This window comes from Brachionichthys hirsutus, chromosome 15 (genome assembly GCF_040956055.1).
Source record: "Brachionichthys hirsutus isolate HB-005 chromosome 15, CSIRO-AGI_Bhir_v1, whole genome shotgun sequence".
NCBI classification, from domain to species: Eukaryota; Metazoa; Chordata; class Actinopteri; order Lophiiformes; family Brachionichthyidae; genus Brachionichthys; species Brachionichthys hirsutus.
Genome location: NC_090911.1, coordinates 10,370,480 through 10,396,213, shown reverse-complemented (window position 1 = coordinate 10,396,213; position 25,734 = coordinate 10,370,480). Strand labels below are relative to the sequence as shown.

At 42.9% G+C, this 25,734-nt stretch overlaps 1 protein-coding gene across 1 annotated transcript in view; it reads right to left on the bottom strand.

The window, feature by feature from the left end:
- Positions 1 to 25,734, bottom strand: part of LOC137904500 (calsyntenin-2-like) — a 61,931-nt gene that overhangs the window by 7,101 nt on the left and 29,096 nt on the right. Inside the window, exons 2-9 of the mRNA XM_068748687.1 lie at positions 24,707 to 24,829; positions 8,861 to 9,056; positions 7,193 to 7,304; positions 6,410 to 6,506; positions 4,263 to 4,412; positions 2,586 to 2,771; positions 1,822 to 2,079; positions 1,241 to 1,362 (exon numbers count right to left, since the gene is read on the bottom strand). Coding sequence (XP_068604788.1) covers positions 1,241 to 1,362; positions 1,822 to 2,079; positions 2,586 to 2,771; positions 4,263 to 4,412; positions 6,410 to 6,506; positions 7,193 to 7,304; positions 8,861 to 9,056; positions 24,707 to 24,829 — 1,244 coding nt within the window. The remainder of the gene's footprint in view (positions 1 to 1,240; positions 1,363 to 1,821; positions 2,080 to 2,585; positions 2,772 to 4,262; positions 4,413 to 6,409; positions 6,507 to 7,192; positions 7,305 to 8,860; positions 9,057 to 24,706; positions 24,830 to 25,734) is intronic.

Here is a 25,734-nt window from a genome sequence, read left to right as displayed (position 1 = left end):
TACACACTTCTAAAACCACAAGTACAGAAGAACATGTGGTGCCTGCTATGAATGTATTATATTTGTGTGAGAAAGAGAGAGAGAGAGAATAAGAAACTAAAACCAAATAAGAGCAGCGACTGAAATAGACCTCATCTCGAGGTTATTTGCAGTCGGCTGTTTGGCTGACCTTCTCTTTCACATGTGGACCTCAGAAGACAAGAAGACCGGACTGAGAAACACTTTTCAAACAAAAACAAGCAAGCACTTTGCTGGAAGATAACAGACATAGCGCCAAGAATTTGCCCTGGGTTGTTTCAATGCACAAAAGGAATGACCCAAAAAAAGGAAGCTTTTTTTTGTAATTTGTCATGAGAAATCACACATTTTCCAAAATAAGACAGAGAACATGCCAATGCGTGTTTACACAACCAGGAGCCAAATATAAACTCTGATGACCTCTGATAACACTCCCAAGGATGCGTAGTGAGATCAGATTTGCATCTTAATCAATTATTGAATGTCTGCGGGGGGAAAGAGTAGGAATATTACTGTACAATAACTTTATTGGATTATAATTAAAGTCTTTTTGGCTCCAGGGAACTTTTCTTTTTATAGTATGACTTTCTGTTTAGTAACTGCTTACCTTTTTCAGATAATTGGATGAGATTCATTACTGACCTAAAATGTTTGCCGTATCACTGCTCTGCATTGTAGGACTGTCTTTTATGGAAGGAGCGAAAACAGCAGAAAGTTGACCAAGGCTTTATATTCTCTTGTTCTAAATCTTTATGCTTAGCTTCTGAATCACATTGCAGGTATTTCATCTATCAACTGAGTGCAACTGCAGGATTGTTCTGGCAGTGAAGCACATAATTACTGCAGCTAGACAAATCTTTTTACGCGCGCCTCTCTAGCTGATGCAACATCATCTGACGTTCTGCAGGACCGAAACGGCGAGCTCCACTGAAAATTATTTCAAAAACACTCCAGAAGTGTGACAAATAATGCAGATGTGCTGCTCGGTGCGCAATTATCCATAACTAAACAGTCTTTCCAATTTGGCTCTTTCCTTGACTGTCGGTCTGTGTGCGTGTGTAGGATAAAGTTGTCATCCTGCAGTGAGCAGAAGAAAGTGATGGAGGGCCTCTTAATTAGAATGGAGAGCCTCTCCCTTCACTACACATATAATGATGGCCCTTCGCCTGCTATACAAAATCACACACACACACACACACACATACACACACGCACGCCTTACCTGCTCCAGTTTCCAGTGAAACTCAGCAGGTCTGAAAGTGTCGACTTGAGTGAAATCTCTTCTGAGCAGGAACACCAGGCGACAGTTGTGAACGTACAGAGAGTAATGGTGGCGGTTCATCTCTGCAACAGGAAGATGACGGGTCGTCCACGGCAACACAGAAACAAACACACGGTCAAACAGAGGTTAGCGTTAAACAGCATCACTCACCGTGATTACGGGCTCAACCTTGAGGACAGTACCTGGTGCATCTGCCCCTTTACTTGTCTAATGGATCTGTCCTACAGTACATCTGTCCTACAGTGCGTCTGTCCTACAGTGCGTCTGTCCTACAGTGCGTCTGTCCTACAGTGCGTCTGTCCTACAGTGCGTCTGTCCTGCTGTAGATCTGTCCTACAGTACATGTCCCACTCCTTCCAGGCAAAACTGTTTGTATTATCAGAGCAGAAAACACATTTCCGAGGCTAACGAGCCACCTGTGCAACCTTTGTAAGAACCTACAGATGGGAGAGACTTGGTTTACACAGGAGGGAAAGTGTCAGCTTTCTGAAAGGCTTAAAAAGGACATTTACAATCATCACCTGTTTTGTCAGAGTTGCACAGTAGAGTTTCTTTCTCTGCTCTGAGTCCTGGACTGGGCCCGTGCTTCATCCACGTCGCTACGGTGAACTGGTCTGTCAGGGTTTGGGGCACCACGTGGCCTGGAACGTTAGCAGCCTGGTGACCCTCAAACCTGTAGATGAGGTCGCTATCTCGGCCGCTGTCAGTCAGCAGAGCTGCCGTCCAGTTTGTAGAAGGGCCGGGGACAGGAAGGAGGTCGGTGCTGCCTGATGCTGCACCTGGATGTCCCGGTCAGAAGAGACGACGCAGTCAGCGTGGCTGCACAATGAAGCCACCTGGAGGGGACCGGCTTCTCCGGGGCTTTCTTTATGGCCCCATAATGTTTTATCTGAGTACTAGAAGTCAATTGTATTTGTGCATGTCACAGTAGTACAGCAAGATTTTGAAAATGATAATTGAGCACCATTTAAAATAAGCATTCAGACTTTTTTGATTTTCCTTCAAAAATAGATTTGCTTTAATTTGTCTAGAAGTATGGTTTTTTATTTTACTTTGTTCTGTTTTGTACAGCCGATCGTAACTCAAAGCTACAAACACAAGGCTGAAATGGCCTTATTTTAAATAAAGACCATTTAAAAATAGAGCTAAAATAGTCTGAAAATCAGAAAATTCCCATTGTCATTGACTCTTAAGTAGCACTTCACCATTTCAACGAGGCCTTTCATTCAACGCCGCTTTAAACTCCACTTTTAAATCATGTTGGGTTCTCTGTTGCTCTACTTACCACAGAGTTTTTGCAGAGACTTCTCAGAATACGTTTCTCGGTCACAGCCCTTCCCAATGTGATTGGTCTGCAGTTCTACCATGGCCTTCACTCCAGATAGGGGGCCGCCGCACGTTTCCAAATGCATCTTGGGAAACAGCTGCCTGCTTCCAGTCCCTGGCTCATAGTCCACCCGCTTGTTCCAACCTTCAGGGATAGAAAATCTGTTCAGCAGAGCACACTCGCAATATGATGCTGCGCGTCTTCATCATGAGAGATGACTGAATATATAACTAATATATAATTCATTTAACGGCATTGATTAACCACAGTAAGCATGCATATGTATACACAAGTATGTTTTATGTAATAACGACATCCATTTAGCAAATCAATGTCCTTAAACCTGTAGCTTCCTACATATAGCTCTTCTGTAGGTGGTTTCATAATGAGCATGACAGGAAACCATAAAGGCTGAACTTTCGAGATGGGACTTTTCCCTTCTTGGACAGAAATGGTCCAGTAACATGACAGCCATTATAGAACGGGGCGCTGACCTCCTTGTGACTGCCAGTCCTGTTGTCAGGAGTTATATTTTTATTATGGAGGTGCTACATCTATCCTCATGAACAAGAATTCCTGAATTGCAAATGGATTCACGACCATTCCTGTGTACCGGAATGTGCCTGTGCTCGTGTGTGTGTGTGTGTGTGTGTAGGTGGACGCCTGGCAGCCCTACAGAACATTTCTCCGGAGACAAGCATTGAACAAAGACAGAAGCCAGCAGTGGTGTTGTAGGAGTGAGGTGAAGTGAAAGATGTTTAGCTTCTGCTGATGCTGGGGACGGGGATTCTTGACAAACCAGCGGCACAGCTGGCCTTCAAACACAGATGTTAATAAAGTAATGAAGAGAAACAGCTAGAGGTTTGAATGCATGATGGCATTCCGTGTTTTTAAAGGGACGTTTTTCCACTTATCTTTTATGCTACTTATCCATCTGGATTGCCTTCACTTTACTTTTAATTGACTGCAGGGTCATTTTAATGTGGACGCCTCACCTGACTTCGATGGATTGAGTGGATGTTGAGGCTCACCCAGTTTACAGTTTAAATGGAAACGTCTTTATAGACTAGTACTAAATTTCTTTCATTCTTATTTTCTTGTCGTCTGAGTCTCAATGTAGAAATAGTAAATAGACAAAAGTTTTTTTTTCTTTGATCTCCGGCTTAGTTTATCTCAGAGCTTGATAAGAAAACGGATCTGGTCACAGCTCTACTTTATTTCTCTCTTTCCTCCCTTGACAAGTCTGTTCGTTTGGTCTCTGTCTTTTTCTCGTTTCCCCCCCCCATCCCCTCTTTTCTCTCCTTCATTCCTTTGTGAGCTTGACTCCTGAGACGCTGTCAGGTCTGACAGGAGATAACAGCTTGGCATTCCAGCCAGCCTAACATGTTAAAAGAGAAAAAACACTCCTCTCAACTTTCGTTTGGAAGCTTTTGTCAGGCCGTCTGATTCTCTCAAGAGACTATGTTCCAAAATGACAGAATTCCCTTGAGGAAGAGGATGTGGTCGAAAACAATTTTGATGGCATTGCTTATTTATGTTTAAACCATACGTTGGTGCACTTCATAACAATCGTCAGATTCTGTAAATGATTGTAAAGTAGATGAAGACATTCTGAAAGCAGCGTGCGTGTCGGACCTTGCCACCCGGGCTTGCAGACGGGCTTGACATCGATGTGAACGGCCACATCCTCTTTTGCTCTCTTCTGGCCGCAGTCAAAGGCCGTCACCGTAATCTGGTAGCTCTGCTGCTTGTCGTATCCCAGCCGCTCCGTGTTTCTGATGTTACCTAGAGGAAACAACCAACACTGTGACATAACCTTATTAAGAGATTTAAAATGAGGCTGCCAACCTTTGAGGTTTACAAGGATAAAAAAAAAAACCTTGGAGCAGCATGGATTGACAGATAACTTTTAAATGAATATGTAAAAAGGACCTGAAGCTGAACCAGGAATGAAAAGTGTTAAATGGATGGTACAATTTGAAATAAATATGCAAAGCTCAAGGGAAACAAGAAAAAGACATCAGAATAAAATTCAGGGGAGCAAGAATTTTGGAAAGCCCTGAACGAAGTCATCGGTGCAAATCCTTCATTTGAGATGGATGTTTTCTTAACAAAAGAAAATAACATTAAAAACAATTTCAGTCACCGGACAAAGTTTGTGAGTTAAGAAAAGAGCTGGGCTCCAGCAGTGTGGATAAAAAAAAAAAACTTTAGTAATGAATTCTATATTGTGTTTTTGGGTTTCAACCAACAGAAGGTCGGATGGACGGTTGGTTCGTCGATTCACATTACGTCACATTCCAAGTTGCCGTTCACATGCACAGAACAGACGGAGACGGATATCTCATATTGTCAAAGGAATTATGGCTGGTGCTTTATTATTCAGCTCAGCATTTGCTGTTTAGACAAAATTATCATTATTACTGACAAAATTATCTGCACCTGTGTTTAGTGAGAAAGCAATCACATGGATGAAAAGTTATTTCTCCAACAGGATGCTGTCAGTGTTCTTAATGGAAGTTTCCCCCCTAACTTCTCACAGTGAGACACCCCAGGGGAGATGCCTCGGGCCCCTGCTCTTCTCTGCATTCATCAAAGATACGCCATCTGCTTTGGATGAGCGCTGTGCCACTCTAATTGCAGATGACACAATTACACATTTTGCATCAACTAACACGACAGAATTAAGGAATATATTGAAGCGGAATGGGATTTGACTTTAGGAACAGAATCCAATAATCTAACACTGCGCCGTACCGTTTAAGCTAGACACGGACAAAGCTGCGAGGTTGCTCTACAAAAGACAAAATCAACACATTCTTCAGGTGAAATGATGTATCTCGAGATAAAAAACAGGCTTCAAAGCAAAGTGATACTTTTATTTAGTTATTTTGCATCAGACAACACCATAGAAGTCTATCTGTGGAAATATGAGAACAAAGCTATTTTAGGTTGTTTGCATCCAGGGCCTCGACTTGATGAAAGAGTGTCAATCTGACTGCAGTGGGAGAGAAGATGAGAGGAGAGGAGAGGAAGAGAGAAAAAGAAAAGAGATCAAAAGAGAGGTGTAGTGAATACAGGGGAAATCAGTTCAGATCACAGCAGCACAGAGAAGAAAAGAGCCGAGCTTGAAATGTTAGAGGAGGAGAGGTGAGGAGGTGAGAGTCAGGCGGTTTCTACAGCGCCTCCGACAGAGACCGTTTGATCCACAGCTGGCGTGAAAACAGTTACGGGTCTGGATATCAGCCATCTGCCACCTTCACAAAAATGGCCACGGTGATATTTGAGCTTTCAAGTAGGCAGTTCTTTAGAAAGATTGGTGATTGTTGACTCTTCCATACACCCACCACGCATGAAATCCAAGTGAGAGAAGGAGAAGGAGTCTGTTTTTGTAGCAGAAAGAATAGTGGAATAAAGTGGTAACATCAAAAATAATTGTATTTTTTTTAAATTTGGCTCTGGCTCTTTACAGTCTTGTTTTTTTTTCTGGTGCATGTCGTCTGATTTGCACCAAGTTTGACTTCTTCCATTTGATTCGTATGTAGTACATTTAGTACATTTCATTTCCACACAAACAAAGGCTTCTGAACTCATCTATCCCTAATCAGTATCTGCCTTTGGATTCTCAATACATTTGATCGCTGATGAAAACTCTGCTTCATATAACACAGCATTGTTGAAATAAAAGCAGAAATCAGCCTCAGTTGTTTGCCAGCTACATAAAGATGAGAACCTGCTGCACAAAAAACGTTTCACAGTAGCAAAATCTGATGTATATTTACCATTGCGATCGATGGCGAACGGCGTCCCCGCGGTGACAATCTCATAGTTGCAGATCTGGCTGTACTGAGGTGAACAGTCCTGGTCCCAAGCTTCCACCTGAAATATTGCAGCAACAGTTCTTCACCAACAGATCGCAAACGAGTCGAGACCCTTTTGTATCCTAGTCTTTTGTTGCCGAGTGGGCAATCCCACCGGTAAAGAAGTTCAATCTTCATGGGAAAAATAACCCAAGAGATTAAGGACTTTTGTCAACGTGCAGCTGGGGGGCATTTGAGAAGTTCACCGTCTCGAGCCCTTAATATCTTCCAACAATCAGAGAATCTGGAGAAATCGCTGCACAGAAGGGACAAGGACAAAAAGCAACATTGAATGTCTGACATTCTGTCCCTCAGGCTGCCTTTAAATTAAATATAGCTGCTTGATCAAATACATGGGAAGAACAAGCCATAAGACAGCTATATCCAGAAACCACAATGACTGGAACCTAGACCAACAAAAAATCTGAAGAGTCCGCAGCTAAGGTAGAATTCAGAATCATGGACGTCATCTTTAGGTTAAAGAGGAAACCATCTAGTTTTACCAGCATAATGGGAAACCTGTATTTCTGTGAAGGATCCATTAATTCTAGAAAATACATACAGCCATTCAGGAACAAGAGTTCCTGAGCCAAAGTTGTTTGTTAGTCCAGGTACTGGACTGAGCCGGCTGCCGCCCAGATATGCAACCCGTTGGAAAGGTGTGGCACACTAAACACCACAGAGGAATTGACAATGTCTAAATACCTGCAAAATGCTGTCGTAAATCTTGCCCTCTGTAATGGACGCCTTGTAGACGGGCTCCCGAAACACGGGGCAGAACTCATTGACGTCATCCACCTGGATATGAACCACTGCCCTGCGCGAAGGAAGCAATGACAACGCAGGAGCCGGGAGGGATGAGCAGGTTGATGGAGAAAAGAGATGACAATGAAAGAACAGACGGGGGAAAGAAACATATTTTTTATTATACCATTAAAGATGACTCAATTGAGTATTTCTCTTTTTATTTAAAGGAGAGAAGGAGAAATACAGTTCAATGGTTACAGATTATGAGTTTCACCCTAGAAAACAGCGTTAAGAACTAAATAGCATGTATTTGATTGTTTTTTCATTGGTAGATGGACTCCCATTTTTACTTAATGCCTATTAACGCTTAGCGGAAGCGGCGTGCCTAACAAAAAAATCGTCTTTAGCAGCTATTCAAGGGCCAGATGTGTTTTTCGAGGTTCAAACGGATCCATTTTTCATTCAGTGTCTCCTTCCCTCTTTGTTTGATATGCACGAACAATCTCGGCTGCTGGGTAGGGGGGGGGGGGGGGGTTGGAGGTGTTGGCGAGATGCTTTTATAGCATCTGTGCACTAAAGCATCTAAATGAGGCAATATTTCAGATGCAACATGAAGTTTACTTCACCAGTGACCTTCTCTGACAACAACTCTCCATGTATTTGTCAAGGCACATCTGGCTAATTAATGATATTAGCTTAACGAGGCCTATTTGGAATGTCATGTAGAGATAATGAGAAGCACATGCATGCACGCACGCACCCACACACACAAAGAACATAATTTATTATCCACGGGAGAAATTCGGCGCCGATGCCTTTTGCTGTTACTTTTTTCTCTTGTTCCTGGCTGCAGATGCTTATCTGGGAGTTTTATCTCACAGTGAAGGACCAGAGGGTTTTATATGCTGCTGTCCATGTTCGTCATCCAGTGTGTCACATCGTACTGCAACACACTGGACATTTATGGGCCGTCATGGGGACATTTCTACGTCTCGGGAGCAGAACTGCTGGTTAAGTTATAACCGATGATTTCTGAGTAAGATGATCCTCACCCAATGACACGGATTCTTCCCCTGCTGACAGATGTGGATAATTTTATTAGACACACCACCTTCACTGGCACACACACACACACACACACACGTATTTATGAGGCATTGCTGCAACATTGATTTACCCAGATAGACAGTGGATTCTGAGGGCAGTCGAGGTGGAGAGAAGGAATGTTGCAGGAACGCCACAAATTCCATCATGGGAGGAAGCTTTTCATTTAATTAACGCCGTCAGACTTAGTCAAATGTTGATGACTCATTTGTGAAGCTGCCAGTCTTTTATGTAATTATTATTTTTATTTAAATATTGTATGAGTTATGACTTGCTTCTGTGACACATTATGTGCGCATTTTAGAAAATAAACCCATTTTATAAAAATAACCATAAACGTGTTAAAAGGGAAATAAATCACTGGTGCGGAAACAGAATATTATCCCAGAAATAGTGACTGAAATCTCAGCAGTATCATGGTGCTAGGATGTCCTCACTGGATCAAGAAACACGTCGGACTAGCTCAGTTTTAACGCTAGTTAATTTAAATGCAACCACATGGACAGACAAAGGCTGCCTTACTTGTGGGATTTCTTCCAGTCGGTCCCACTTGGTCCGGCGCCACAGTCATAGGCCTGGATTATGAAGGTATACTCTTTCTGGCTCTCACAGTCCACGGGGCTGGTGGCCCTCAGGACTCCTTCTCCTGACGTACGATTCAACACCACTGCCTCGAAGGGAGCGTCCTGACCGTAGATCTTAAAGGCACAAATCTCCCCTGAAGAGAGAAAATACAAACAGAGAATTAAAGAACACATTAGTGAATCCGTACTGGGAAGAAAGATCGTTTCTCTGCCCGTCAGAGTTCTCGATGAACGATGTGAGGTGTAGAAGTGACAGTGAAATGGCAAGATATGATGGGATTCAGAATATTAGCTCCCCAACAAAGAGTGAACGTCTTGCCCTGCGTGTCCCGGTAATGAGAGTGGGCAGACAGACCTTGATGCTTAACTGCCAACTGTCACAGCTAGAATGAGAGGCAGACAGAAACTGGACTGCACGGAAAAACATTCTCCCTAAAGGGACTTTTTGGAATTGTGCTGTTTTTCAGACACATTGTTGGCCACTGATTACAAACAGTTCTTGGGTTTACCAACTAGAAAATTGTATTGTGATATCTGGCCCAGCTCAACAAAAAAAGTAATCTGTTTATAATGGGTGAGCCGTGCTTGCCTCGCTCGTTCCCGTAGAGTTCATCCTTTCCTCAATAGGATGGATTTCGGAAATCTCTGTGTACAGGGAACAAACTGCTGCAGCGCCGAGCGAGATCTATCGATGCTCAAACGCGACTGACAACACAAGGAAGGTCCCTATCCCCACCCATTATTCCTACTTCTGCTCTTGTACTATCATTTGCACAGTATTATAGCCATTCGTGTACCCTTAACCGGCTTCAAATCCCCTTCTTAGAGAAATAATGCTGCAAACACAGTGGATTCAAAAGTTGGATCCCTAACCACTTTCCAAGGTGTCGATCCCTTTCATTTGCCCCTCATTGTTATCCAATGTTGCAGCAAGATGTGGCTCACATGTATGAAAACTAATAACATAAAGCCATGTGGTAGAAGGTGACAATCATTGCTCAGGTCTGCATCAGCACACACAAAAACGTACCGAATAAGGTCTTAGACGGGAGCGCAGAGAGGAACTGGGTTGAGAACGCCAGTTATTACAATAAAGTGCTGCATCCCTAATACATCAACCTTGACCTAGCGGCGAGGAGTAAAAAAGGTACTTCCATTTCACAGCTTGGGATTGGATGCAAAACCATTTTCCGCTCCATCTGCTGTAGCAAATTTATTTTTTGGGATTATATTTTACCGCAAAATGTTACAGAGCCATGGAGGAAAGATGGAGAGGAGGGACGCGATGTTCCAATGTGTATGTTAATGGTAATGACGGATGTTTTCCGCGGTGTCAGCAAATGTGTACACACACACACACACAATGGTCGTCCTATTATTCATATTGACTGAGTATCATAATTTTTGAGCAGTCGGCCTTTTGTAGCAGCAGATTTTGAATTAAGTGGAAAAGTGAGCAAAAGAAAGGTTTAGTCATAATATTCTAAGGAAACATGCATTTCATGCATGTTAAGATTGAAAATAACACCAAGATGGAGATGATGAACGAACTAGATCACGCTGTGTAATTCTCAGGCAATTCAAGGATTTTTACAGCCACTACTAAAATGTAAAGTGAACCTGCGGAGGAATGCAAAACCATTAAGAGGAGAATTAGTGCTATGAACCTCTGCCAACCAATGATGTGTTTATTAAATCCCTGTTAAAACCTGGAAAGTATAAAGGTACGTAGAAAGTAGTTTGACAGGGTAGCGCTTGGTTATTGGATGTTGTGACTGTATTTAAATCAATTAATTACAGATAAACTGTGTGATAAGATGGAGGCGGTGAGAAACCTAATTAAAAAAGTTGCTGCAGTCATGGTGCCATTGAACATATCTGCTTCCAGAAAATGGGAACAGCTGATATCCCATGTGACAAACGTCAGACTGACAACGTGATGCCAGGAAATTAACACGGGACGTGTCTAAAAGGTGGGAACGACATGATGGTATGAGAATGAATCTACAGGCCCAAGTGCAAAAAGCCTCAGTGACTGAAATTTCATTACAGCTTTATTTCAATCAGGAGAGATCATTAAGCAAAGATGGTCATTAATTACAACAGATGTGTGATGATTAAGTCTCTGGTATAATTAATTAAGTCTCAAAATGTCTGAGAGTCTTCAGGGAGATATTGCATAAAAACAAAAAAAACATGTCATCTTCGCTGAGCAGCAGAGAGATAAGTCGCTAAAAAAATCTCATCCAACGAATGAGTCATAAACCAGAGAAAATTGAGACAATACGAAAACAAAAGGCATTCTACTCAGAGATGGAACATGCCGTCCAAGACACATGCAACATTTTAATTGATTGAAACAGTGGATCATGAAAGAACACACTGTAATAACAGAAAAGAACAATACCCGGATGATAAAGCAAAGAATTACAAAAGATCTTTGAGCTGTCAGTCAGAAGTTACTCATGAAAGTGTAAAACTATACCACAGTGGATGAAATGATCACGTAGTGCCCGCTCGGTCCATCAAAATGTTTTAGTCTTAGTACTGTGAACAAAATCTACCAAACAAAATCTTTAAAATGCATCAAATCATTAAAATTATTCTGAGATTTCAGAATTGTATCTCAAAAACAAACAAAAAAAACGTTTTTTTTTTGCACTTGAATTAATTTCAATTATTTTTTTATGGATTGTATGGACAAAAGGAAACTTCTACCATGACAATCACCACCATGACTGAGATTGTGAGCCTTGTCCTATACCAGAAGAGCAAACTCTAAGGGCCGACTTTCAAAGTGAACCCTCTTTTTCCTCTGCCAACCCTCAGAGAGAATAAATCAATGTTAATTCATCATCTTAATCAAATACTGTTGTGTCTCCATCTGGTGTGTGTGTTTGCGTGTCTCTGACAGGATCAGTGTCAAGAGTCGAGTGTGTATTTGTGTGTGTGCTTACAAGCCTTTGATTAAAAGTGTCTCTCAGCGTACAGTGGGCCAGATTTAAGCCTCCATTCTTTCCATCGCTCTCCTTCAGTATTGACTCAGTCAGCCTTGTTCCTTCTCTTTTAATTAATGACAGGATTACACTTCATCCCACGACCGACCCACAGATAAATCCTAACCACACCCACACAGACACACAATACTTACCACTTGCACATATTTATGCATGGAGTTATAAAGTACTAAGAAAAGGGAGCTTCAAAAACAACAGACATTAGTAACACTGAAAAGATGCCAACCTTGCTCTGTGGATACGGCTTTAATGGACATTATTTATACTTAATAATGGTATTCATCAAATTATTACGATTACACAGAAAATGCCCTATATTTGGTTTTATATATATACAGACAATTAAGTACAATAATTGCATTTGGGAAATCCTCCCACCGTCCACTCGACCTCCGGGTGTCAAATCATCAGCACACAAAGACCGGATGTTCATGCAAACGTCCGAACACACTCATTCACACCTTTCGAGGTTAAGGATTTACACAAGGGCTACTGCTGCCCTGGACAGCATAATACAGGGTTGGGGCAAATTCAATATCCCAGACAAAACACATTCTTTCTGCCGGGGGATTTGGTGGTCGGCAACGTAACCCGTGTTAATTGCTGTCTGTGAAATTGTGGGATTAAAATTCCTAAAATGAACGTCACTGTTGACTGTTAATTGAACCGAGTGAAGACGCAGTTATGTGACTTCAATGCTGAGAAGGAAGGAATTTAAACTTTTAACATTTTAAGAGTTTGGTATCACATAAATAAAAGAAGAATCCCTGTAGATCTAATGTGTTCCAGGGGAGGACTTTGAGATCAGTATAATCTGCAACTTTTAAAGTGGTTACTGTCGATTGTCGATCAACGAGAGCAGAATTGGGAAAACTTCATGTGTCGTTCCTGCAGAGAGCATCAAACCACAAAGATTGGCCATTTTAATTTCAGTCATTTCATGGCAAACAATTATTTTTATTTTGCAATAATATAATAATAAAGAAGGAAACGTATAAAAGCAGCCAAAGCACATGAGCACGGGGGAACATCCCAGAGGAGGTCAGACAGATACGAAGGGCGGATTAGAAAGTGATTGAAAGGAGGGGAGAAGCTGCAGGCAGATGGAAATGGAGGCGTGAGGGGGGGTCTAGAGAGATAACTAGTGTGCGTGTGAGACGACCAGTGTGAGTATGAATAGCACTAACAACCTCTAGAGTCTCTCAGCTTTCCCTTCTCCCCTTCCCACTTTACTTCTCTTCCTCTGCAACATTTTGCAGCAGTCAGTAATTATTCTGCGTTATTCTGCGCTTACCATCGGCGCCCAGATGCACCACCGAAAAACCGATTCATGGATCTTGGGGTTAGGCCTTCACACGTAGCCTTTCTGTGTGTGCGCCAGAAACATTTCATTCATTTGACCTCGAACCAAAACAGACTGCAGCGCTCGAGGTGGAGCTGCAGCCTGAAGACAGAGTGATCAGGTACGGCGTTGTGTCGGTCTCATTCATCCACTCCCTCAGTGTCACAGAAGAGCTGCATGTGCGTTTGACAGGGGCTCTAATGACAGCAATGTGGATCCTCCCCGCGGGGATGTCTGGAGATGTGAGATTAATTTGTGCTTCACAATGTGACCTCTGAAACTCACTTCTAATTACTCCTCCAGTCCACCGTTATTTTCTCCAATGCCGCCCCTTCCTTGCAGTCCAGTGTCTGGATCATCGCGTCTGTCTTTAACCTGGAAGGAGGTTCTTGTGGGGTGTATAGAGAAATAATTCATCCCCCAAATCATAAAATGGGCACCTCCTTATTCTGTGCAAGACCTTTCCACCAACCTTCAAGAAAGTCGGGCCAGTCATTTTTCTGTAATCATGCAGACAATAGGCCTAGAATTAGTCTTTTTGAAACTCAGGAGAAAGAAAGAAAAGCCTGACATCTCAGCGACAGGACCTCATATGGCCGAGCTTTGAATTGAACCTGCTTGCCTTGTCAACTTTTTCATACCTCACATCGCCCGCCTCTACAAAATGACACTGGTAATCACACACCGCCAGGTAGAGCAGCGCTGTAAATGTCAAAGGGTCTCTGACTATACCCTCCGTCTGCTCAGACACAAAGTGTGTCTCATTGCCAATCGCAAAAATTACTTCAGGTCGCAATCTTATTGGATCAGTTGATTGTTGTCCAATATGATTTTTTAAATTGGATGCTTTGTCACAGCGGCATGGATAGAAACACCGCAAAGATGTTTAACTGAAATAGAAATATGACTTCAGCGAACATAAGGCACCGAACGCAACGCCTCATTAACACTTTCATATCCCTCTTTTTGTCACTCTCTCCATTCCGTCTCACCCGGTACCTCATTTCCCCCTCCATTTGTTATGAGCACAAGCGTGCGAAATCATTTCCATAAAATCGCTTAAATGTTTCACTGTAACATTATTTCTGTTTTCATCAATGAAATCTGACAGGTGGCATTTGAGCGCTTGTGGAGACCTTTCGGCTGATAATGCACGCTTATTAAAATAACAGCTAAACTGTCAGTCAGGTGGCAGCGGGCCGGGCGACGAGGCGGCGTGAGGCAGCCTTCATCAGGAAGCCGAATTCAGAGGAAACATCAAGACGGGAGGTAATGAGTGGTGTAGTTTTGACATGCCGTGGAGGTTCAAATAACCTAATCTGTCATTTTTCATTGATCACAGCATGCATTTTACATTTGTCATCATGTACGACAGGCAATAGCTCACGCGTGCGTCGCTGTCAAGTTCGATCCTTCGTCAGCTGAAGGAAATGTGAAGGTGTCCTTTTGTTTTTCAGGGGGGGACAACAGCTTGATTCATTTATGCAGACTTGTTACCATAAATTACCATCAGAGACGAGCCCTCCTGTTCGTTTTCAGCTAATTCGGTGTTCCTGGTCTAAAATGGCCTCCTATTAAAGCTGATTAGAATGCATGATCACACCTAATGCTGCGTTGAGCTTGTAAATCTGACAGATTTTAGACTTCAATTTGCAATTCATGACATGACCACACTGACCTGAACTGAACTGACTCAATGTGTTAAAAAAAAAAAAGTCAACTACTCAGATTAAATATTACGCAATAATTATTCAGAATATTAGAGTCAGAATTTTAAAGTCAGAGTTGTTTTGACAGGATTTAAATGATGAATCGAAATTAACATCTGTTATGAATGAATGATTCGTTTATTTAACAGGGACAGCGCACATTAATAAACATTTCTGTCATTTCATATGCCTGGTCTTTTGTGCTCCCAGTGTTGATGGAGGCCTAGAACTACACAACAGAATCTCCAACTATATCACAAGACGAATACTGGAAAACATGAAAGAACAACAACAAAGACAAAACTACCAGCAATTATAAAATATTGTTCAGTCAATTGTGTTTCTGTCTTGTGTGTTGCATCTTGTTGCTGCAAATGAATGCACTGAATTCATGCCACATAAACCTTGTTTACCCACAGGCGTAGTTCCTATGGAGGTTACCACGGAAACAAAGGAGAGTGAATGTGTATCTGATTGGGCTTGTGTCTGAACTTTACGTACCGACCGATCAGTCGACTGACATCTTGTAAATTAAACCACAAGAACATCAGGGTTTGAGAATGGAGCCTTTTTTTTGTATGCGGAATTAATAAAATTTCAGTCCCGGGACTGGAGGGGTATTAAGCCACCAAAGTGTGATGCAAGACAACTCGTTCTTCAGAAGAGAAAGGTGCTTTGTCTCTGTTCTCCATCAGACCAGAGTCCGTCACCACACAATGGCTGATCCATGCAGACTGAGTTGACAAAATCCCAACCTCATAGCGACAGCCCTGCTTAACAAAGTTAAATGACAGAAAAAGGTCAACAAAAGGGCAGGAAGGACTCGGTAATGGAGTGTGTCGTCTGCCAGGGGAGATAGGGCGACAGAGACGTGGGACTGCTCCTCACCTCGCCTTTATTCTCATTTATCCTCTCACAATTAGCAGAGACAAAGAAAACCTCGGGGAACAACGCTGGATAAAGACAGAATACTAATAGCACAACAGACATGAGCAGCACTGCAGTGCTGACAAGACACCACGCAAGTATACAAGTACGTCTATGCAAGGTTCATTTTCTTTTATTCTTGTTATTAAACTATCGCATTAAAATGAGGGCCATTAGATGCATTGATTTAAGAGCGACCCTTCAGACCCTTTTGTGTAGTACTGTATTGCAAACAAACAAACAAACCAACAACCTGACATAACAGAACCTCGCTGAAACTCATTCCTTATCTCTGACTCAGACAATTTGTCTGCCCCCCTAAATTTGACAGCAACATCTGAATGAAGAGTCAAGAGTATTCAGGTGGAACTGGGTTGTGCATCCGGGCCGTAGAGGTCACAGGGTCACCGACCGACTTGGTGTGTCTGGGCAGATCAGTCTCTGGTATGCTGAAATTGTGAAGACATCTGAACCCGTCCCCGTGGGACATTAAATGCAGTATTCTTTAATCATTTATTACCCTAAACATTAACATGGTGTGATCAGAAGTCACAGCAGTCACCCTGCGTGAAGGGCAGACTCCTTCCTCTCATCCTTCACCCTGTCGCCGGGTGTCGGCCTGGTGACATGACAGCTCATTCCTAGACACTATTAATGGCAGGCCTCCCGCTTTACTGCTCTGACTATCATCAATCAAGCAGCGCCAGAGCGGCCATTACTCCTTCACTAAATTACAACCCGCTGCATGAGACATAAAGTAAGGTAATGGGCTGAAAATTAGCCAATTACAATCATTACACTGCTATAATTGACCCTGGGGACTCATGTCCAGCAGCACACATTCTGACTTTCTGATGGGTGTGTGTGCGTTTGAGGCACTTAATTAGGGGTTGATTGGACCACGAGGATGAAATCTAATTTATTGAACATCAGTAATCTTAACAGCTGACTGGTAGTAAAGAAGGAGCATTTTGAAGACGTGCATAAGTGAAGCTTAAAACAAAGTATAGAACCGCAGGGGAGCAACCGGAACGGAACCCTTTTGCTGCAGCGTAGTGTAAGTTTTAAACACGATGAAGTAGAGTTTTGTCAATCGTCAACAAACATTCCACAAAGTCTGTACTATTCTCCTAAGGATGTGGATTCTCCGTTGATGGCATCATTTAAATTACGGATCAGTGTAAGCATAAACATAAATAAACATATACAACAACGGCCCATAAGCTCCCAGAGAGTGCCTGGATTTCTGATCTTTGTGAGTGGACCTTCAGAGCATTGTGTAACAATCGCATCCGGATCCGATTAAACCTCCACTCCTCCTGGGGAGCCTCCAGCACTGAATATTGCTTTGGATATGTTCCATGAAGATGCCTAACTTCAAACTGACCTTAAAAAGTATGTTTCCATAGAAACAGGGAGGAAAAAAAGTGCAGGAAAAATCAAAATATCAAAAGGCACAACTATTTGTCATGGTTAGAAAACGTGCAACGTTTGGCGTATAGTTCACAAGACAAAAATGAACAGCCAGATGGACATACAGCAGACGGTTTTATATCCCCGTCATTTGAGAGGTGGAGATAAACAGGAATGGGAAAGAATTAGAGAATGGAGACAGAAGGTTCAAGCCAGTTAGCATCAAATGGGATGAGGTGAAGTTCAGAGGGTGGAAGGTCATGGATGACGTAGGATAAAGTTGGCCTGTGCGTCCCAGGGGACAGACATCGACCCAGAAGCCATATTGTCCTATTTTATGCTTATATGAACAAGGCCAATGGACCAATGGAGCGAGGAGGATATGCAGCTCTCTGTCTAATTGGCCTGTCAGGATACCAAAGCCCCGTGAAACCGCTGTCAGAGCAGAAGAGAGGAGAGACAGAGTGAGAAGAATGTCGAGAAGTTACTAGAATTAATTACTGGATTCGTTTCAGCCGCCCTTCTCTGCATCATGACCGCGGGCCCGAGCTCCATCCATGAAGAGCAGGGTCTATCAGCTGTCATTTCAGCGAATGAGAGGCAGCGCTTCTCATCACCCACTCTCCGCCTCCCACCACCTCATGTCTGTCTCCCACACCCACACCACAAACAATGGCTGTCCTCCTCTGCAGACGACACGAGGAACAAGAAATTCACTGCAGAAGACGATACAGGAAACTACAGCCATGGAAACCGGTTTAGCCTGGAAGGTTGAAATAAAGAACGGAAAGGCATCTTACTTCGGCATTCAGAATCCCGCCCGGTTTATTTCTCATCACTGCCAAGGAGATTATGTGTTCACCTGTGCCTGTATGTTATTTCTCTGTCAGCAGGATTACGGGAAAACTTTTGTCTTGGATCCAAATCATAACGGGGGGGGATCGGGTTGTGGGTAAGCCCGGCTTGAGACGGTGGGCGAACCAGACAGGCAGTGAAAAGAGAGCAGCATTAGAAAATATGAAGTTTTTCCACAGAGGTTGGTTCATAAATGTGGATCAACACGCTCACGCCTCCACATGGCGCTGCAGGATGGAGCCACATCTCTGGATTTTGTATTCATTTAAATGATGCGTGTCAAACACAAACAAATGCCTGCAGCTCTTTAAACATTGATGACTTCGGCGGAGCAGAGGTGAGGGATGGAGACAGCAACGTAGCCTGGTCGCTAGGTTTTAAGCCTCACAGTGCCACCCCTCATACTTTTGGGGGGGGGGGCTACAAGCCTACACACAAACTCCAACAGATTTGCATAAGTTATCGAGGTGGACCGGTGGCATTGGTGGAGGCGTGGAGTCTCAGGAGTGCACTGCTGTATTTATTTAACAGTTCAGTGTTCCAAGGACGATGCAAGATAGAAATCAGTCGTGGGGAAACGCTTGGCAGGTGTAACAACAGACACACAAAGCACAATTAAACAGATTTATCGCTTCTATTCACGGACACAATGAACCCATAAAGCATGATCACACCAACATGCTCCAGGATATCTGAGTATATAATTATTCTATAAATATATTCTACAAGAAATTTAATTTTCTATTAAACTGCTTTCACTGCATTTACAAATAATCTTGTTCTCCTTTTGGTGTTGTGTTTGGTTTGACCATTGCTGCTGGATATGTTATTAGAGGACAGTTAAATGTGTGTTTTATAATATGAATATATAGATAACATATTTAAATGCAAAAGTTCAAAGTATATAGTCGTTACTGAAGCAAAAGTAATAAGATGAACTTCTGAAGACAATTGTCAATTATCTTAGCTGACCCTCTAATAAAAGGATTTAATTCTTTCCAGTTTAAGGAACAAACTTACTGCTACTAATGTTACTAAACTAACAACATCTGGCACAGGCTTCCACTGGGTTGGGAAATAGAGTGGATGGGATTTACTTCTGATGAGTGGGTTTGGCTTAAAATTTCATTGGAGCAAAGAAATACTGCCCGGTTCTGGAGAGGCTGAAAAAACTCATTAAACGTGGATTAGCACTTTAAACTACAGTAGTCACAATGAGAATATTGTTGCTAACAAAGCAGTTTTATCCAATAAATACATCGTCTCTGGTCCTTCATGGCCGTCACATGCTATACCGCATACGCTCTGTCATCCAGAGGATGAGCATAAAAGAAGCACGTCACAGAAGAGATTTATGTGCATTTCATTTATTTAATGAGCTGCCAAAGAGCGTAGAGCAAACACAAGCACAGATAAACACACAGCGTAAGCTCATTATGAGTGGACACACAAAAAAAACATTGAAAACTATCACAGTGTCAAGAACTGAGGGACAGATCTGGAATGGGGAAAAGGGGGCAATAGGCTAATAAGGGACAGGACTGGGTAGAAAATCAATCAGAAGCTAAGGGGTTGTTTGAAGCGGTGAGCAACGCATTGACCGAGCTCCAGTGAAGCATTACTGCAAATGCAATTACTCTCAACATCTTAGCTCGCCTAAACAGTGGAGAAGCACGGTAAAATCCCCATCGTGTAAATGGGACACTCCATTTGTGAGTGGAGTTTCTGCGTTTATTTTTACAGAAACTGGAACTTGACCATTTTGGTTAGACGCAAGTTGAGGGTCAATGTCAGTCGTGTGTATTTATATTTATGTGAGGAGACTATAGTTGAACAATGACAGACGAGATAACCCGACGGCTCGGCTCGTGCTGCTGCAGCAGACACCAACGCAGTCTGGAGTTAGTCCTCTAAAGACCACCAGGAATCTTTGATGCTACGTTTCTGTTTCATGTTGTGGGCTTACTCTGTTTCCCCACTGCCCTGCAATCGCTGCCGAAATGTAACAGCTGCATTGAGACAGAGGGCAGAACAAAGGAGATAAAGGAAGAGAGGCGATGTGTTCCTCCTCTCGTCCGAGCGAACGGACAGACCGTCCATTCAGTTCTCTTGGTTATCCTTTGATCATCCATCACATCTCTCTCCCTCTAACCACACAGATACACACTCAAACACACACATTCCTATTCCCTGGGTCTACCTTTGTTTCCCTTTAATCTCCTCAGCTCTCCTTTTTCTGAGTTTTTTTTGTCTCTACTTCCTCGTGTCACTTCCTTTTTTTTTTGCTTCACACCTTTGATGTGTCGTCGCAGCTCCTGCTGCCGCTTTTGTCCTACAGTCGAGTTTTTGTCACCTTGGCGCAGTTTGAGTTTCTGGAGTCACTGCCGTTGCTCAGGTTTACTCAAAGTGGAACTATTAGGACTTTACCGTTATCAATCAACCTGCAGACACATAAAATAACTTTACTCCTGACCTGTGGCAGCTGTGCATACAAGCAGAACCGTGCAAAATAACAAAAGAGCGCCATGCAGCACTTAGAATTTATAGATTCATGTAACATTTGTAATTGTGATTATTATAGAGAGATCAAATTACAGCTCAGGATCATTTCCTTTATGTCATCACTGCACAAACTGGGGGGGAAATATGCGATTCCTGATATTTAAAAATCCCCACATTATTAATTATTCAACTGTCCATCATTGCGTGGTTCGGTAATCGTGTTGTACATAATGCATGCCCTGCTGCTGGTAAATTCATTATAATACATAAACTTTAAACTAATTGCTATGTTTTGTGCATCGTGACTCTACCAGCAATATTGAAATCATAATTTCTTTGCTTATTGCAGTTGCAAAATGCACACATTTATTTTTATTATACCAACTGTGAAATTACTGCTTTAGATTTTCTGACTGAATTGCACCGTTGGGTCGCGTGCGGCTACATGCAAACGGTCAGGCTGTTCATGTAGACGAGCTCTGCAGTGCAGTCCAGGAACACGTTGGCGTCCAGCACGTGTTGCCTTTCTTCTACTACATTACTGCATCTCAGCTTGGTTCAGTAATAGATTACTACCAGAGCCATCCGACAAGACCAGCAGAGCCAGGTGGGGCGACGCAATCAAGCCCGTCCGAGGAAGCAGTCATTACAGTCAGGTCTGACCACACACCGTGTCTTCCATCGCCAGCAGCGGCGCCTCGCCTCAGACGGAGAACAATACACGCTCAACCACTCGAGAACTCCTTTGTCCTCCTGTCTGTCAAAGTTAGCCAGTGAAAAGTCTTGTAAAGCTTCCTGCAATTATATGTTCATTATTGGCTGTAGAAGGAAGAGTCCAGTGCGTGTAGAGAATCGCGTCTTCTGGCAGTTCAGTCAAAGAAGAAAAGCTGCTCAGATAAATGAGAACATTTACAATACGCAACACTGACGCGGGACACAGCAAGCACACGGAAACCTTCTGAGCTTCACAATCAACATTTGGTCCAAAAAACTGATTGTTTTTTCTATCTGATTATGAAAGCAGGCGGTGTTCATGCTATTTGTGAGGATGGAAACAAAACGGACAGATGCAGACGAACAAAGCAGGTGTTCCTTCTTTGAATCTGTAGATTAGATCCTGCAGTCGTGACTTCCTGCCCCCCCCCCCCCCATTGTGTACTTTTATTGCTCTTCACAACAGGATCATCAAAACGCGAGTCCAATGCAGTAACGTGGCTAAACACCGCCAACGCAGATATAAGGACATTTGCTTGCACCCTGTGTGAAATGGTGTTACTAGATTATGTGATTATGTGCTGCTCATGAAACAGAGTAGCTGTCGATAAATAATTCACTAACTATGAGGAGAGAATATGAATTATGAAAACATACAACAAACAAAACAACCCTGGGCACACGTTCAAGAGGCGCAAGGTTACGTCTGCTAATCATCACTGCAACATAGCTGGAGAGGAAACGCTGGAGATAAAAAGGTTAACTGGTTAGAACCTGTGACCTTCTGGTAACAGAAAATGAATCGGGAGGTCCTTATCTCTACACCCATTCCTGGTGACGGTGAATTTGGCACCACCTGCTATTGACCTCTAGTGGATCTTCTTTAGCTTATCCAATTATAACTTTATACTTTGCAGTGCATTTGAATGGAAGCCCAGCTAATTTAACTCTGGGACAACAAATGTAGTTTGCACACAAACGAGTAAACATGCTCTTAAACCAACCAATGAGAACAATCAAGCAGATTCTTTTTTTTGCAGCAGCTGCTCGTTTTCACGGTCAGTGTAATCCATCTCCTACTGTTTTTCACCCGGCCATCTATTCTCCCTTTCCCTCCAAATCTTCAACCACTTTTGTTCCTTTAGCCCGTCTGAGTTCAGCAGAGGAAACAATGGACCCCAGCCCATTATTCTGCTACCGTGACGAATGGGGAGTATCTGCTCCTGTTGACTGTGGCCTCGAGATAAAGAATAAGCAAATGAAACTGCCTGCCTCGCAGCACCCTCGAGTCCGCCGCCACCATTTCTCATGCTAATTTGATTGAGAATCCTTGATCGGTGCGTACCCCTTGACCCGCAAACACACCTTTGCTACAAGAGGGGTGTATCCATCATGGCAGAGTAATAACAATTTATCATCAGGATACCGGTCTCGGTGGATAACATCCAAGTTGGGCCCACATTAGGTAGTCTGCGTCAGAATGAAAAGTGGGACACAACGAGAGACAAAGTTTAAAGAAGGATCTGAAGGTGATTAAGAGAAAGACATGAAGATAAGGGCGATGCATAAAGTCTGGGGGGGGGAGAGAAAAAGGATAAGACAAATGTAAAAGAGCGTAGTAGAGGTACTTAACAATCCGGTTCTGTGTTCCCACACTGCAATTAATGTGGAGCCAGAAGGACAGCTCACTCCGGTCTGCAGTAAAACAGACCTGGGATTGATGAGCGCCTCTGGTTCATATGACGGCCTGAAAAAGGGCTCGCTAAGAGCAAAGTCTCCAGATAGAGAGGAGCAGAAAGGACAGCTGAACTAAGGAAGGAAGGAATGTGTCACTAGGCGAAGAGAGGGGCATAAACAGAAGAACAGATCGACATTAAGATTTGAACGCGGGGGGGGTGATGTGTGAATGTTTTGCTTGCGGGATACGGGGAGAGCTGCAGCAGTAGACAATTGCAAAGGAAGATAAACTGGGACACAGCTACTCTTTTGATGGACATTTTTTTGGTCTCCTTGGTAGCGATTGTATGGCTTTCCTTCATTAGACCACAGGCAATGAAAAACAAGGAGAGAAATGTGACCAGCCAGTAGCCGGTGCACAGCTCTGCATACTCACCTCGGTGATATTTCACCCGGCTCGACCTTCTCGAATCAACAAGCCAAAGTGTTAATCATTTAAGAAAAACAATCAGGCCGAATTTCCCTTTTGTCTGCGTCATCCGCGTGGAGCCGGCCTCATGGATCCGACGACAAGGGAAAGTTATTCGAGGTAAATTATTGAATTTCTGTTCGATTATAGAGGAGCCGTCCGTAAAGAATAGCTGCAGCATTTCCAATTTTGTGCTATGAATAAAAGATGGGCAAAGATTCCGCATAATATATTCTGTATTACTAATGTTTCTGATGACTATATCTAATCCAACGGCTGGTCAGATACTCATAAATTACTGTATATTTATGATTACGGTACACAAGGGGAATTTGTCCTGCCGTCTTTTCATTTTCTTTCCTCCCTTCTTCAATCCTAACATCCTGTATTCTTCCCTCCTCTTCCTCAGCTCTCCTGACCATTCATGAAATTATTATTTTCATTAAGGAAGCTCTCACAATAAGCAGCACACAGGAGCATACTCAACGCCACTTCTTAATATGAGTGAAAGTACTGAAGGACCGGCAACGGTGAAGCCTTGTTTGCATTCCTTATAGCTTTGAGATGAGCACCGTCGTTCATGGACTCTTTAAAAGCGTCTGCTTGCGTTTCTCCATAAAGCCTACTGACATCAGACAAGCTTTTTAACCATCTCCATGGAGTCAGGGTGAAATGAACAGTCATCAAGAAAAGAATGCGATATTGTATTCTTCCACTTTTGAGATCAATCTTTTGGTCGGGTTAAACGAGTTGGTTCAGCTGTGAGGCTTCAATTAGCAGAAGATGTGGTCCGTCCCATCTGGGAGAAGAGTTTAGACTTCAATTCCAAAATCTGACAAACCTATGGAAATGAATGCATTTTCCTGAACCTCAGTATGAATCCTCCATCCAACACAAAAAAACAAAAACACCATCTAAAGTGAGAGGTGCAGCAGCTCTGTATGTGCTGCAGTTCATTTAAATATACAACAATATTATTATCCAAGCATTCTTATTTATTTGTATGCCTTGTATCCTGCAAGGTATTCAGAAATTAATTTTGTACTAAGAGTAAAGTGTTCTCGCAGTAGTAAAGCCAATGTAAATGTAAATGAGTGTGTGCTTTCCCTACCGTCGATGTGTTTTCTGTGTGTGTGTGTTGTATTCTATGTTTTCCTACCAGCGTAGGAGACGGGGGCATCCTTGTCTAGCGCCACCAGTGGTGGGTCCAGCAGCACCGTGTCCACGTTCTCTGTGATCACGCCATGGTAAGAGGTCTCTATCCACGGCTTGTGTTTATTCACTGTGGACGAGAAGAAAGGAAGAAGAACAGCATTAATATCGCCATCGTGAGTAATTGTGCATTTGTTTTTTACCTCAAGGCACATTTCAGTTTATTGAAAACACTGTAAACTAGGAGCAGTTTGTAGAAGCGAGAATGACAAAGGAGGCAAGGCTTGAATTTCACGGATGACAGGAGGATTAATGGAATTCCGTTTGTGAAGACAAAAAAAAATATGTTTGTCATATAGCTTTACATCGCTGGGGGTAAATGTTCTCCTGCGAAACACAGCAGTCACAAAAACATCCCTCACTTTTACCAGAGGTGAAGCCTTTCACATCAATCCTCCTGCTCCCTTCCACTTCCTCTATATGTTCCAATAACTCTGTGTTCGTCTGGTGGTACACGGTCATCTGTCTCCTCACCGATGGTGACGATACCAGTCACGGAACAACGTCTGATGGCTTCTGGGGCCATATTGATAAAGGACAGTAGAGCTAGGCGTGGCTCCTTGTGATGACATTAGTTTGTATTTTCAGGCCCCAAAAACAGCCAGAATGCTGCGAAAGTTTTAATGGCAGAGGCGTCTTCATGTAAACGGCGCCTCGACGAGATGTTCCCCCTGCTGAGACCATCGTGGAGAGTGCATCATACAGAGTGAAAGACAACCACATGGGAAGCCATTCTTCACAGTCTCATCCCATACTCATGCAAGGAGAAATAAAGCACTGCAGCAAACAGCATGAAACAAACCTCTGCTGCTGGAGGTTTGTTTCAGCGTATTCACACCAGGAATCTTTTTACGTGGTGTCGATTCAGAACACTGATGCGTAGAAAGCTTCACCCTCAGAGATTCCGCGGATTGTCCACCCAAAAGCAGAAATAAACAGAGTCAGAGTAAATCTAATGCTCATGTAATGGAGTAT